Here is a 14,446-nt window from a genome sequence, read left to right as displayed (position 1 = left end):
TGGCTATAGATTCCGGCTGCAGTATAAGCTGCCGTTGCTATACGTCAATAGGACAGTTCACTACCGGATCCGAAAAGGTGGCAAATGCATTCGCCACCAGCCCCAGAGCCATTTAATATTTACAATTTGTCTACCGCGTTAAATTATATTTTGGGCGATTACCGTTACTATTTCATTTTTGCTGTTGGCCTCCATATAGATTTCTCCACTCATCGATCTTTTTCTCATCAATTCTCTTGAACAAATATTGGGCCTTTCCGATACAGTGTCCAGGTTGGATCCACAGACCAAACTCATCGGGAATTATAAGCTCGGGAACCCTCAAAATCTCCTCTATTTGCTTGCTTGTCTCAGGCATGTAAGGTGCAATCACAGCAGAGACCAAATACACGATGTTGAGCCCAATAGCAACAACCGCGTCGCTTTTCTCTGGGAAATCGTTGTATAAGGAGTTATCCAGTTTATTCTCTTGTAGAAACAGGTTGCCTCTAGCGGAAATCATCATCGCGGACTCCAAGCCTTTTCTTAGATGCACTGTCTCCATGTCATCAACATATGTTTTCACAAGTGAATTCAAGTCCTTCAAAAGTTCAGGGTACACTTGGCAGTCCTTAGTTTTGAAAGAGGGCACCACGCCATTGTACTTGGCGATAACAAACTTAGCCAGTCTGTTGACGAAATTGCCCAGGTTTGCTAAAAGCTCGCTATTATTTCTGGTGACAAACTCATACCAAGAAAATTGGGAGTCTTGGTTTTCTGGTCTGACAGATGCCAAATAGTATCTCCAGACAGAAGGAGACACGCCAGTAGCCTCTGCATTATTACCGAAAACACCAATACCTCTCGATTTGGAAAACTTGCCTCCTTCGTACTGAAGGTATTCGGTCGTGTTCAAATGGTGTAGCATAGTCCATTTTTCCTTGGTACCAATCTCAGTAGATGGGAACACAACGGTGTGGAATGGCACATTGTCCTTGCCCATGAACTGGTAAAGTTGAACGTGCTCAGGATTTTGCCACCAGTCCCTCCATTCATCAGTGTAGTTTGCCGTAATGGAGATATAGCCGATTGGAGCATCAAACCAAACGTAGAGAACTTTGTTCTCAAACCCTTTGAGTGGCACAGGAGTTCCCCAGGTCAGATCTCTAGTGATACATCTCGGTTGCAGTCCTTCTTTGAGCCAGGAGTTCGTTATCGTTTTCGAGTTCTTGGACCACTTGCCCTTTTCTGAAGCTTCGGCAATCCACTTTCTAACCTCTGGCTCGAGCTTATCTAGCGATATGAAAATATGGTTGGATTCTCTAGGTTCTGGAGTGTGTCCATCAAGTTTGCAACGAGGATTGATAAGCTCAAATGGATCAAGCAAGTTGCCACACTTGTCACATTGATCTCCTCTAGCATCTTCATACTGGCACCTTGGGCATTCACCTTCGACATATCTGTCAGCTAAAAATCCTTTGTGAACTGGACAGAACAGTTGTTTCATGACTTTTTCTTCCAGGTATCCATTGTTGTACAATTTCAGAAACATCTCTTGGGCAATTTCGGTTTGCTTTGGTGTAGTCGTTCTCCCAAAGTGATCAAACTCAATCTGGAACCATTTGTAGACATCGGAATGGACAGCATGATATTTGTCACAAAGCTCTTGAGGAGTGACCTTATCTTCCAGAGCCTTGGTCTCAGTAGCAGTTCCGTACTCATCAGTACCACAGATGTATATCGCATTGTAGTTTCTGCGCTTGCAATACCGGGCGTATATATCAGCAGATAAAACCGAGCCCACGATGTTTCCCAAATGGGGCACATTGTTCACATATGGAAGCGCAGAGGTGATCAGGATATTTCTCTCATTTGGTTTTGGCTTCAGCTTTCCTTCCGAATGAACAACAGCACATCCTTCAACAACATTCACTCTGTTGGTGTTCTTTTCCGGAACTCTATGAGGTTTATAATTCTTAAGTGCATGGCTGATACCCTTAGCCACAGCAGGGATTTCGGAGAACGTTTTGAACCAGCCAGAGAGCTCGGTGTTGGTTTCCTTGCTCAAAAGAGGATACAATGAAGAAAACACGATGATCTGGGTAACGTCTTCTGCGTTGGCAGGGGGTATAGGCCCAATGTGAGACAGGATACTAGCGTCGATCTGATTCGACTTCAAAGCAGGATACAAGATCTTTTCGTCCTTATCGATTAGTTCGTGGTTTCCGAAAACAGAATTGTTGTGGGTCTTAGTGGCAGCAAGATATTTCACAATCGCGTTGGGTTCAATAAGCTCAAAGCCATTTTTGCTATCCTGTAAAGCCATTTGTGATTTGCCTTTAGTATCGATTTCCAGTTGCAAGCCTGGTGAAAACACAGCAGCAGCAATGGAGACTTTAAGATTGCTAACTAGCAAGAGCACTGATCCGTCAGAGGAACCAAACAACTGCAGAGACATGGATATGACTAATTCTATGTGATTGTCTTTAAATTATTTGGGGTGAGTATTTTGGGCGACAAAATTTTCATGTCGATCGTCGTCACGACAGTTCTAATTAAGAGTCCAGGGACTCAGCTATCTAGGAACAAAAGTCCGAAGAAATTCACTGTTGCCTAGTACCAAGATACAGTGCCCCCATGTTGTGGTTCTCTAGAGCCACAATTCTATTCTATACGTAGATTTGCAAGGTCGAAGCTCGCGCCCGTCAGCTGTGGCTCGCAATCTTCAGTGGACTTCTGTTTGGTATCCGAATCAGCTAACTCTGCGTTCTGTTCTCGGTCCTGCTGTTTTTCATGCTCGCCACGGTGTCTAGTCGGAGTCATAATATTCACCTTGCCGTCAGCTCCAAAATATCCTGGTGCCACCCTTCGGATATTTTGCTCCCAGTCATCGAATGGCTGAGATCGACAACTCAATGCTGTATCCCCGTATCTTTCCCTTACTTGATCGGCCATCTGCCGCTGATTTTCGCGTAGGTCATCTAATTGCAATATGAGTGCGTCTAATTCTTGCTCTTTGTATATTTGCGTGGAGGCCGGTAGTTGCTCAAAGTCGTAGGGTAGCATCACAGGATGTGGCTTGATGAACTTCCCTGGCATCACAATAAGCGGAATTTGGGACAATAGCCTTGATTTGGAGTCCGACATGATGATGTATTAATACAACACTATTTAGAATTTAGCCACCCTTACACGGGGTCTTCAAGCCTTCTTGGTTGCCTTTGCCTTGGCCTTCTTTGCTTCAGCTCCTGAAGATTTAGCTTCGACGGGGGCGGCATCTTCAGCAGTTGCCTCATACCTCTCTTTCAAATTTTTCAAATAGAATTCTTGTTTTAGTCTGGCATCTTCGAAGAAGGCATAGAATAATCCACCTTGCAACAAGACAACTCCGAGAAGGATGAAAACTATCATTGTCTCCGATGCTGCAATGACCCCCAAGCCTGTATTCTGGTCAACCTCTCCCCATTCTCCAGCAATACAGGACATAATTCCAACTTTGACGTTACTAACATAGACACAAACTGCAATCACTAATGCACCCAAGGTTCCATATTCGAAGTATTGAACATCTTCAGAAGGCTTGAATATCTTGATGAATGATCCAACGAATGCAATCGCAATCACAAAGTGGAAAGTGTAGTTGATGATAGGAGGAATTTGACCCCAGACCTTGTAGTGCTCCAAGGCAGCATCGAAAAATTCTTGGCCTTTTGTTGTGTCCCACAAAGTGTAGTAATCATAGGGCCAATTGCTGAAAAGCACACCAAGAATGAACGAAACTGAGGAGATAACCATGAAGGTACCGACAAGCACCAAGCTCTCGTATTTGACCATAATGAACTTAATTTTATTTCAACTAGTTTTTTTATCGACGCTCACAAATTTACAGGGAAGATAACGACGAGACAGCCAATCTGAAATTTAATCTGCATTATTTCTTGATATGCTTTTGGCTCAAAAATATATACGATCACGTTAAGCGTAGCTTATAAAAATTATTGTCATACTTTCTGCATTGGCCACAGGCCACAATGGTCGCACTAATACATGCCGTTTGCTGACTTGGATCACGTGTAAGCCACCAGCGCCTTTTTCTTTCTTCTCGATAAAATGGTGGCCGTGTTGAGGTTCAGTTCAAACGGTTTGGATGATGAATCCACGTCCGAAAATCCATCCCCACTCGAGCTCAGCTCGTTGTTTGATGCAAAAATAGAGTTGTCATCAATAACAGCGCCTCTGGACGACTCCTTTTCAAATTTGAGGTTTGCTTTCCTCACTTCCGGATGTATCTCATTTGGATCGGGCTCAACCATTTCGTCGTCTTCCGCAAGAGCTCCCAGTTTGGATCTTCCATTCTTATGCTGCCTCAAATACTTCTTCATGGCTGCCTCTTCTCCCATTCTATGAACTGCAGCCGAGATATCAAACGCCTCCCTCATAGCAATGGCCGCAGGCGAGTACAAGGTAGGGTTTTGTTTTGACAGGTGAGATGGAATGGCTCCTGAACTGGCAGTAGCTGGCAGTGGAGCGTAGACCATTGGCTCCTGAGAAGAGTCTGATCCAATAGATGCGCTCTGAATGCTGTAGTTCAAATCCGAAGATATCGAATTCTTCTGGTGCAAAAGTTGGTGCTGCTGTGCTTGGAAAAGCTGAGCTTGACGACATCTATTTGAAAACTCTGAAATCCACGGGTCATTTAAGAAATCGTCAATGGTATATCTTTCTCGTGGGTCAACCGTAAGCAATTTTGAAACACAGTTCTTGGCCCCGTCGCTTATTTCGTCCCACCAAGGGGATAGAAATTCGAACTCTCCTTTGGCAACTTTTTTAGTCAAAACATCAATTTGATCGTTGAAGAATGGTGGAAAACCACATAGCAGAATGTAAAGAACGCATCCTAAAGCCCACATGTCAACTTCCTCAGAGTATCTCATGTCTTTCACAATTTCTGGAGCGGTATACCCAATAGTTCCACAAGGCGTTTTCAGAGAGGCATCCGCATATATCTGTTTCGACAAGCCAAAATCACCGATCTTGATCGATCCAATTCCACCGCCGCCAACATTGGGAACGAATTCACCTTCGTCTAGTTTAGAATTCGGATCATCGCTCTTCCGCAATCTAGGAGACTTTGAGGGAATATGCTTGATAGGGTTGAAAAAAATATTTTCTGGCTTTAAATCACGGTGAACAACTCCCTTTTCCGCATGGAGATACTTGATGGCTTGTGCAACCTGAGTGATCACATGTCTGGAGAGGTCTTCACTAAAGTATGTGTATTTAACGATCTCGTTAAAAATTTCGCCACCCGACACAAGTTCCTGTACAATGAAATAGAACTCTTCTGTTTCAATGAAGTTATAGAACCTCACAATGCATGGGTGATCCAGTTGCCTCATAATTGTGACTTCCTTCAGGACTGACGCTTGCTGGCTTTTATCCAGTTGATACTTTTTTATGACCTTCACTGCGACAGGCTCGTTAGTCTGCACATCCAATGCTTTGTAGACGGTAGAGAATGCTCCTTCCCCAATCTTGTCAATCATCTGATATCTTTCCAGTGCCTGTTTTTCCGTCTCTCTCTTGCGCTGTTCGTTCTCTTCGTTGACTAGGTCTGCAGCCATCTTAGAGTATTCATCTTTGCGATGACGCCGCTTACTGGCTCCTGCTTGCTGGGAAGCAACGGGATCAGGAGAAGCCGAATTAGGGGACTCAGAAGGATCCAAACTTTGGACGCTTATGTTTTCCATACTCATCGGCCGGCTGTGCGCCTTGTTACCGGTGGGATTAGCATTTCTACCATGTCTGATGAATTGTTTGAAATTCTAAATGTTAGTCTGTATGAATGAGTCTTGTCAGGCAAGGGCGTTGTGGAACAGCAAAATCCAAATCCAAATCACTAAGCAAATGGGAGAACGGATCTCAACAGCTCCTTTCGACTTGCTTCTAACAACACCGATGGTGCAAATACGTACCAGAAACATTCTAAAGTCTAGTTATGTTGTAGAGAAGAGGATATGTGATATATCTGCGACGGTCAGAAAACAATATTGGGATTATTCCAAGATCGATTTGCGCTGCATAAACCGGTAAGTTATTTGCTACTTCTCTTTTCTTCCTTGTTCCTTCGCCATAATCGCTTAGTAATAAAAAGGCTGTGCAATATTTGTACCTACTTTGATCTTATTTTCATGCCAGGCATGTCTGTAATAGACTGCTGTCTTGATGAGACTTCCTTCTTGAGAGGCCAGTCTCCTTCTCTCATTCAATATTTGACCGTTATCGACAACGATCCAACAGTGATTCAGAAGAAGGCAAGCTCGAAAAAACGCACCATTGCTGATATACTCAAAGAGCACCATGAGTACTACGGAATTCATCCGAAACAAGAAGCCGACAGCAACCGAAGAAAGATAACTTTGCCAGAGCGTCTGATAACACTTGCCAATACACACCTAGTATGTAGATTCACAAATGCTCACGATGACCTGACTTTTGATAAATTGGCAGCGTTGTATTGCGCTTCCAAAGAACCAATTGATAATCCGCCATTCGAAGTGAGCCTCAAGTTGCATGGTGAAACGTTAGAGGTATGGACTTTACCCCGCGGGAAACAGAAGTCATTGCTGTTGTTCAAATTGCAAGTCAGCAGCCAGTACGCACCTTTCTTGTCGGCACAGATGAATTTTGCAAGAAAGGCCCCGAAAATTGACCCCATTCGCCTTGAAAAGCCCACATTGCGCCTCCAGGTCGTTCTTGACCACGCGAATCGGGGCTTTTCACTCTACATTGACATTAATTTCAAGTTAGAAATCCAAGAAACGGTGGATTACAGATACCCCTTGGATGCTATCAAGAAAATCCGCGAGCTCAGCCCGTTTATTTTCACCCCCATATTGACGCCCTACCAAAAAGCTTACTCCTCCAAGCCGTTTCCAAAACCAACAGAGTCTTCATTCTACGATTTAATAACCAGAAACACGGAAAAAATGGCCTACGACAACGCAACACTGGACATCCCTGACATTCGCAAGACCTTGATGAAATTCCAGCAGCAGACATTGTGCTGGATGCTTCGACACGAGGGTGTCTGCTTCAATGAGATGTCGAAAAGAATTGAGAGGTTGCCACCAGTTGAGTATTCGCCTGATGATTCTAACACGATCTCCGAAGCATTGGACCAGGTAAGTTTTGGCTGGTCATACATGAAGATGGTTGACTCTGATTCATACATTTGGTATAATTCATATACAGGCAATATTGTCTCCACGGAAATAGCCATCGCCTATCTGTCTCAGTATAACCAATTTCCAAAGAGCGCCAAAGCATTGCTTTCCGAAGAGATGGGCCTAGGGAAGACAGTCGAAGTGATTTCACTCATTTCGGTCAATCCAAGAACACAACCTTATGGGGAAACGAAGATTGACAGCTTCAATGGAGGAAGATACATTACAGAGGCCAAAACTACCTTAATCATCTGTCCGCAGTCCATTATCGGTCAGTGGAGACAGGAAATTGAGGACATATCTACAACCCTGAAGGTTATGATATACGAGGGTATATACAACTACGAGAGGGAAGCTGAGAATTCAAATACGAGACTCACGCCTTCTGATATGGCCGCCAAGATTCGAGAGCATGACATAGTGCTCGTTTCTTATCATACAGTTTCGCGCGAACTACACAGGGCTATTTTCAAGCCTGTTGCAAGACCTACACGGAAGTGTGCAAAAAGAATAAAGCTCACACCAGGGGGCGCTGATTCCAAGGAAATTCCAGAAGTCAAGATGGAACCTGACGAAGTGGAATTTGAGGACACTCAATACGAGAGGACGGATTATTCTTCGCCGCTAATGTTATGTGAGTTTTGGAGAGTTGTTCTTGACGAGGTGCAAATGACTGCAAGCATGACAGCAAATGCCTCGAAGTTTGCCAGGATCATTCCCCGCGTACACTCTTGGGGTGTTTCAGGAACACTGATAAAAAATAATTTGAATGATCTCTACTCGCTTTTAAGTTTCTTAAGACTAAGCCCCATTGACTTATACTCCATTACCGGAGAAACCTCTCCGTGGCTCAGTATAGTATCAGAGGCTCCATATTTTCAATTTCAGAGGCTTTTCAAAAATATCTGTCTTCGTCACACAAAAAAAATGGTGGCAGACCAAATCAAGCTCCCTTCGCAAAGAAGAATTTTGCTCCGTATGCCTTTTAGTGTCATTGAACGTGATAACTACGATAACTTGTTTGCAAATTTTCTTCGTCAAGTGGGACTCAATGAACAAGGCGAGCCCGTAGTTGATGACTACGATCCAGCAAGATACTATACCTCAATGCGCCACTGGCTGATTAGACTGCGTCAGGTATGCTGCCATGCTCAGCTGGGATCGAGCGCCAGCAGTAGGCGTAGGTTAGGAGGGATATTTTTCGGTGACGATAATGGGAGTGACAAATCAGGTATCATTTTGGGAACGTTGGACGATGTTCTTTCCAGTCTCAAGAAAACTACTTTTGACGAATATGTGTCAGGAGAAAGAAATATATATAGTTTGCAATTGAGACGAGGAAAGATATACGAGTTTTTGAGACTTCCACAGAAATCAATGGAGATATTTGAGATGATAATGCCCGACATTGAGCTAAAAGTCAAAGAATTTCAAGACTCAGGTGAAGAAAATAATGCCAAATTGCGGTCGTGGTTGGAACTGCTATATCAAACATATTTCCTCTATGCTTCCTCTCATTATCAGCACTATCGGCCAATGCGACCAATGCCAGATGCGTTTGACAGCAAGGGACAAGTTCCTGATGTCGAGGAAGATGTGCTGAATCCCGTTGAAGAGGTCGATTTAAATACTCTATCTGAAGATGAGAGGTCACATTACCAGATTGAAAACGAGTATTACAGAAAGGCGGACGATTTACTTACACAAATTCTTCAAGAGCCTATTGTCAAAGTCAATGAGGCGATTTCCAAACTCATCGACAAAATCAGCACCTATTCAAAATACAAGTTCCCCAATAACGCACACAAGAAGACATATGCCGCTGTTTTAAAGGAGTTTGATTTGGACATTCCAAATGATCTTTGGAAGGTCTGCAGTAATGAGTCGGTGGATTTGGGTGAAAATTACGGTCACTCAATGCACGCACAAATGTACCATGAAAGACTTTCTAAGACAATCTCTGACCTTAATATACAAGGACACATTATCAATGTTTGGATCTCCAAGTTAGTGGATTTGCTAAAGGAGCCGGTGACTAAGGACGAAGACAATCAGAATACGGGTGAAGAATACGGTGCTTCTCTCATAAATCAAGAGCTTGCGCATACCTATTTAGAAGAGTTACAGCTGATACTTGAGGACCGGGAGAACGCAATGATATCTTTTGACGACTCTTCTCAGAAACGAGGGAAGATGGTAAAGGAGAAGATCATTGTAAATGTGAATCAGCCTACGAATTACGATCTTCACGTTCATTTGGACAAGATCAGAAGAGCTGTCCTTCCTGAAGGGGCATACAACTCAAAGTTTTGTCTGCGGACGCTCACAACAGAAGCCCAAAATCTAGTTCTGGACTTTCAGAAATATGATGAAAGGGGCAACACTTTGTCAAGTGACTACGAGTTTCTGAAGAGTCTCAGTTCAATCATAAAGAAAGAGTTTGATTTGCAAAGAAAGAACATTGTGCATCTCCGAACAAAGCTGTTTGAAGTCCTTAATGATACGTTCAATTCCAAAATCACATATTTCAAATCTTTGCAGATAAAGTCGGACATTGTCGCTAGGTACCTTCCTGTTAGACCTGCTATTTCTCCTGATATGACTCCCTCAGAAAAGGCAGAGCAGGATTTACGAGGTTTAGATCTAGAGATTCGGGCTTTGCAAGATTCAGTGCGTGCCAGTAAAGTCAGACTGACCTACTTGAACAGTATTATCGACGATTCTTTCGAGGACCACGAAGAGGAATCCAAAAACGAAAAGTTATGTGTTATTTGCCGATCGTCCATTGTTGTAGGCACCCTAACTACCTGTGGTCATCAATTTTGCAAAGACTGCTTGGGAGAGTGGATGAGACTGCACCCTACTTGCCCAATGTGCAAAAAACGGTTGTATTCCTCCGATCTGTACTCATTCACAGTGACCCGGAAAGAATTGAAAGGAGGAATGATGGCTGACTCACAGGATTCTGCAGAGTCAAAACCAATGAGCGAGGTCAATAGAGACCTTTCGCGACTTTACCAGTCTTTAGATCCGACAATGCTCAAGGAAATCTCGTCAATTGAACTGAAGAAAAATTACGGCTCCAAGGTGGACATGATTGTTCGACAAATAATCTATTTGAAACAGATGGAGCCAGATGTTCAAATTCTTGTTTATTCGCAATGGACAGACTTTCTTAAGTTCTTGGGAAGGGCTTTGCGTCAAAACGGCATCAGTTTTCTTTCATCGTCAGATGTGACTCACGGTGAACCCAATACTAAAAAGGGAAGAAGCACTTTTGGCAGCAAGGAGATTGACAAGTTCAAAAGAGATCCACGAATCACGTGTTTCCTTTTGAACGCTAAGGCGCAGGCTGCCGGGCTTACTCTCACGAATGCGTCTCATGTGTTCTTGTGCGAGCCGCTAGTCAATCTACCTTTGGAGCTGCAAGCTATCAGTAGAATCCATCGAATTGGCCAATCTCAAGAGACCAAAGTTTGGAATTTTGTTATTGAGAACTCCGTTGAGGAGTCTATTGCTATCCTCTCGACCAAAAAAAGGATGGAACTTGTGCGCAGGAGAAGTCATCCAGAATCCACGATTGAGGACTTGGACGATGATTTGGTGGATGCTACGGAGCTGTCCAAGACTCTAAACGGTCTGGTCGATAAAAAAGTCAGCGGCGGGGAGGTTGTTGCCAACGATGAGCTATGGGCAAGCTTCTTTGCAGCCAAATCGGGCAATCTGGTCGATTCCATTGTGGCGCATCCAGAGTGACTACATTACAAACAGATCAAATAATAGCGAGTAATTATCAAAAACCGAATCGCGAACGTAAAAAAGTATCTTACACAGCCAGGAAATTAGTGTCGTCGGAACCGTTGTAGATTCTGCCGTCGTCAACCAAGGTGGCAATCTTGGATTCCGCGTCTTCGATGGAGATATTGAAGTTTTGTGCAATAAGTTGCAGAGGCACACCGTCAGTCATCACGGCACTGTTCTCCTGAACAAACTCGAAAATCTTCTCAAGTGGAGAGTTTGAGCTGTCAGCAGTTCCATTATTAACAAACAGGGAACTGTCTCCATTCGCACCATTGGAATGTTTTCCAGTCATCCTTGATCCTGAATTGTCAAGGTAAACTTTAATGGCACTAAGGAAATGATATGGAATCTCGTTGAAATCATGGATCTTTTGCACTGTTTGTGTCTGAATCTGTTTCTTGCCTGAAAATTCCCTAATGGTAGCCACCACCTTAACGTATTCACCAGTCGCAAACGAGTCCGACTCATTTCCTTCTTCGTCATTCCATTTTCTCACCGAAACCATTCCTGTTCCGTCTTCGATCTTCAACATAGTCGATTGAGCTTGAGAAGCGTCGAGTTCTCTGATGATACCCACAAAGGCAACATAATATAACTCTAGCCCATGCGTCTGAAAAGGTGCGTCAGGTCCGGACTGGTTAGCATCGTTGATTTCTTTGATAGTGACCGGGATAAGCGACTGAGTGACAGCAGACCTTGTCTGAGAGCTGGCTCCATCGTTCCCATTGTAGTTGCCGTATCCAGTCCCGTCAGAGGTGTAATTGTTGTACGGTTGATATCCGCTCATGTTTGAACACGCACTTTTATCTATTTACAATATTAATGAGGCAAAATTATTTGCCATATTTTGGTGTGTTACGCGTCTTGAGAAATTCCGCAACGCGCACAAAATCGACCCGTCGATCACTGTTCCAAAATCTTTCGTAGTCGGTCGGGTGGTGTTTTCTGCATGCCAACGAACTCCATGTCATAAGTAGCGCGGCCTCTGGTAAGAGATCTTAACTTGGTTAAATAACCGATCATTTCTCTCAGTGGTGCCTCAGCCTTGATGACTTTGTTACCTGAGACCTGCGTTTTCTTCATGTACACCAAGGTAGGGTCGTAAGGAACATAGGTTTTTTCGGCTTGCTCCTTGGCCCAGTGTATTATATCGGCACTCGACGCGCTAGCTTCGTCTTCAATTCCTGTGATTTTTGCATTCCTTGCACTCATGAGGTCTTGGGAAACGGGTCCCAAATCCTCGTCACTAACGTAAACAAGCACTTTCATTATCGGCTCCAGTAATGTTGTAGCTTTGTCATCCAGAGAAGCTAGGGCGTCCAGAATTGTCGTTCTAGTAACGCTGATAAGAGGAGATATGTTGTTCGCTTCTGGATGGATCATCCATCTACGGACCCGAACAATCATCGAGTGCAATGGAAGCTTGGCATGCCGACCACCCATTTGCAACGCACCCGTGACACCAGACAGAATACCATTAATAAGCGTTTCATAAGAGACCGGCAAGGACCATATTTCCGCATTGAGGGCTTTCTTGACAACACTAGGGATTCCATCTGGCTCGATAATTACGACATTGTCGTCTTGCTCCAGGTAAAACACCCCTTCCTCTGGTAAATCCAGTTCTTCAACTGGGCCTTCGAATGAGTCCAAAGAAAGCTCAATTTCGTAGCCTTCCGGCAAATGTCCTATGTAATACCCTGTCGGAGCAGTTATGGTTTCTTTGTACGTCACTCTGACCTCGCCCACCTCGGCATTTACCTTCATGTCGTTTATCAATCTATCTTTGGTGATTTCTAAATGTAGCTCACCCATTCCAGAAAGGATATTCTGACCCGTTTCTTCATCATAACTCAGATGCAAGCTTGGATCCTCTCGCAGCAAAGTTTTCAAGCATGCCTCCAATTTTCTGTTTTCCGAAACGGAAGCAGGCTCTATAGAAACGGAGAACACAGGGGGAGGAACCTTGATCGATAGAAGACGTGCAGATCTCTCTTTCGGAGATAATTGATTGGGGTTTTTGGATACAGAGTGGCAGATCAAGGTATCTCCCGTGACTATCTGGTCGGTTCCCGTTATCACTCCAATGCTACCACATGAAAGATGTCTCACTTCTTGCGGCATATCTGCATTCATAAGCAGCAGTTTGCCGATACGCACCTTTTCTCCGGTACGACTGTTTAAGATAGTGGAATGCGGTTGTAATTTTCCACTGTAGACTCTCACAAATACCATAATTCCTCTAACAGGGTGGGAAATCACTTTGAAAGCAAGTGCCGTCATCAAATTGTGATTATTGTTGATGACCAATCCTTCTCTGGGGTCGACCTTGATTGGAAGCGATTTGTCCTGCTCTGCTGCCTGTTTTCGCGTTTTTGACCTTGCGCTCTGGATAACAGAGGAGGTCACCTCTGGAGGCCTGATTTCAAGTGGCGAGGGAAGATAGTCGTTGACTGCATCTAGTAAAGGCTGCACACCTATGTTTCTGAAGCTTGCGCCACAAAGCACGGGAGTGGCATATCCTGCAATACAAGCTTTCCTCAAAGCTTTTTTCAACGTCGAACTTGGGACTTTCATGTAATCTTCCGTCTCAAAAAATGAGTTGATCACATCTTCGTCAAACTCACCCAATTGTTCCACCGCAGCTTCCCTGCATTTCAGCACCTCTTGGTACACCTCTGAATATTTGGAATCGTCAGCAATGTCTATCACTTCGACTTTGCTTCCATCGGAGGCCCCGTCCGGGCCGTTCCATAGAAGCAGCTTTTTGTCAAACACGTCTATAATTCCCTCGAAAATACTCCGTCCCGTCGATTGGTCTTTGATGAAGTAGGGGGCATTCACAATCACTACTCTAGTCCCCAACCTACTAACAATCTCTTTCACCGTACGCCCAAAGCCTGCACCTTCTCTATCCATCTTGTTCACGTAAGCCACCACAGGAATAGCTAGGTCTTTTGCTTGCTTCCAGACTTTCTCTGTTTGAGCCTCAACACCTGCCACAGCATCCAAGATGGTCACCGCTCCATCAAGAACCCTCAAAGATCTTATTACCTCGAAGGTGAAGTCAGCGTGACCTGGAGTATCTATTAGATTGATCTTGTGCTTGTTCCAAGGAATGGTCACGGCTGCTGATTGTATTGTGATGCCCCGATCTTTTTCCTGAGTCATGTAGTCTGTCACCGTATCTCCCTCGTCGACATTTCCAATTCGGCCTGTGACACCACTATAATATAGCATCCTTTCGGTAGTGGTCGTCTTACCGGCATCGATGTGGGCTATAATTCCGATGTTGCGCACCCGGTTCAATGGCGTCTTTAACAGGACAGTCTTATAGTCCTCCGTGGCCCTCCATTGTGGCGAAATGTGAAAAAGCCGCCGCCCCTGTCTTGCCAAAAACGGCTCCAGCTTGAAACCTCGTAAAAGCATAGATGGAAAAA

General features: G+C 44.2%; 7 protein-coding genes across 7 annotated transcripts; 1 reads left to right on the top strand and 6 right to left on the bottom strand.

Moving 5' to 3' along the window:
- Nucleotides 1-172: 172 nt before the first annotated feature.
- KL928_001801 (uncharacterized protein) lies at nt 173-2,437 on the bottom strand (the record flags this gene model as incomplete). The annotated part of the gene is made up of 1 exon (XM_043202207.1): nt 173-2,437. The coding sequence occupies one exon, from the start codon at nt 2,435-2,437 to the stop codon at nt 173-175; it is 2,265 nt and encodes a 754-aa protein (XP_043061078.1).
- Nucleotides 2,438-2,643: 206 nt separating this feature from the next.
- On the bottom strand, nt 2,644-3,126 carry KL928_001800 (uncharacterized protein; the record flags this gene model as incomplete). The annotated part of the gene is made up of 1 exon (XM_043202206.1): nt 2,644-3,126. The coding sequence occupies one exon, from the start codon at nt 3,124-3,126 to the stop codon at nt 2,644-2,646; it is 483 nt and encodes a 160-aa protein (XP_043061077.1).
- Nucleotides 3,127-3,180: 54 nt separating this feature from the next.
- On the bottom strand, nt 3,181-3,813 carry KL928_001799 (uncharacterized protein; the record flags this gene model as incomplete). Its single annotated transcript, XM_043202203.1, has 1 exon — nt 3,181-3,813. One exon carries the CDS (start codon nt 3,811-3,813, stop codon nt 3,181-3,183), a length of 633 nt encoding a protein of 210 aa, XP_043061076.1.
- A 233-nt stretch (nt 3,814-4,046) lies between these two features.
- KL928_001798 (uncharacterized protein) lies at nt 4,047-5,735 on the bottom strand (the record flags this gene model as incomplete). The annotated part of the gene is made up of 1 exon (XM_043202202.1): nt 4,047-5,735. One exon carries the CDS (start codon nt 5,733-5,735, stop codon nt 4,047-4,049), a length of 1,689 nt encoding a protein of 562 aa, XP_043061075.1.
- A 435-nt stretch (nt 5,736-6,170) lies between these two features.
- On the top strand, nt 6,171-10,961 carry KL928_001797 (uncharacterized protein; the record flags this gene model as incomplete). Its single annotated transcript, XM_043202201.1, has 1 exon — nt 6,171-10,961. One exon carries the CDS (start codon nt 6,171-6,173, stop codon nt 10,959-10,961), a length of 4,791 nt encoding a protein of 1,596 aa, XP_043061074.1.
- A 70-nt stretch (nt 10,962-11,031) lies between these two features.
- Nucleotides 11,032-11,793, bottom strand: KL928_001796 (uncharacterized protein; the record flags this gene model as incomplete). Its single annotated transcript, XM_043202200.1, has 1 exon — nt 11,032-11,793. One exon carries the CDS (start codon nt 11,791-11,793, stop codon nt 11,032-11,034), a length of 762 nt encoding a protein of 253 aa, XP_043061073.1.
- A 116-nt stretch (nt 11,794-11,909) lies between these two features.
- KL928_001795 (uncharacterized protein) lies at nt 11,910-14,435 on the bottom strand (the record flags this gene model as incomplete). Its single annotated transcript, XM_043202199.1, has 1 exon — nt 11,910-14,435. One exon carries the CDS (start codon nt 14,433-14,435, stop codon nt 11,910-11,912), a length of 2,526 nt encoding a protein of 841 aa, XP_043061072.1.
- Between the last annotated feature and the right edge of the window lie 11 nt (nt 14,436-14,446).

This window comes from Ogataea angusta, assembly GCF_019207475.1.
Source record: "Ogataea angusta isolate 61-244 chromosome Unknown 61-244_NODE_3_length_881311_cov_93.026150, whole genome shotgun sequence".
NCBI lineage: Eukaryota > Fungi > Ascomycota > Pichiomycetes > Pichiales > Pichiaceae > Ogataea > Ogataea angusta.
The sequence above is the reverse complement of the archived record's forward strand: the minus strand, read 5'-3'. Positions and strand labels throughout refer to the sequence as shown.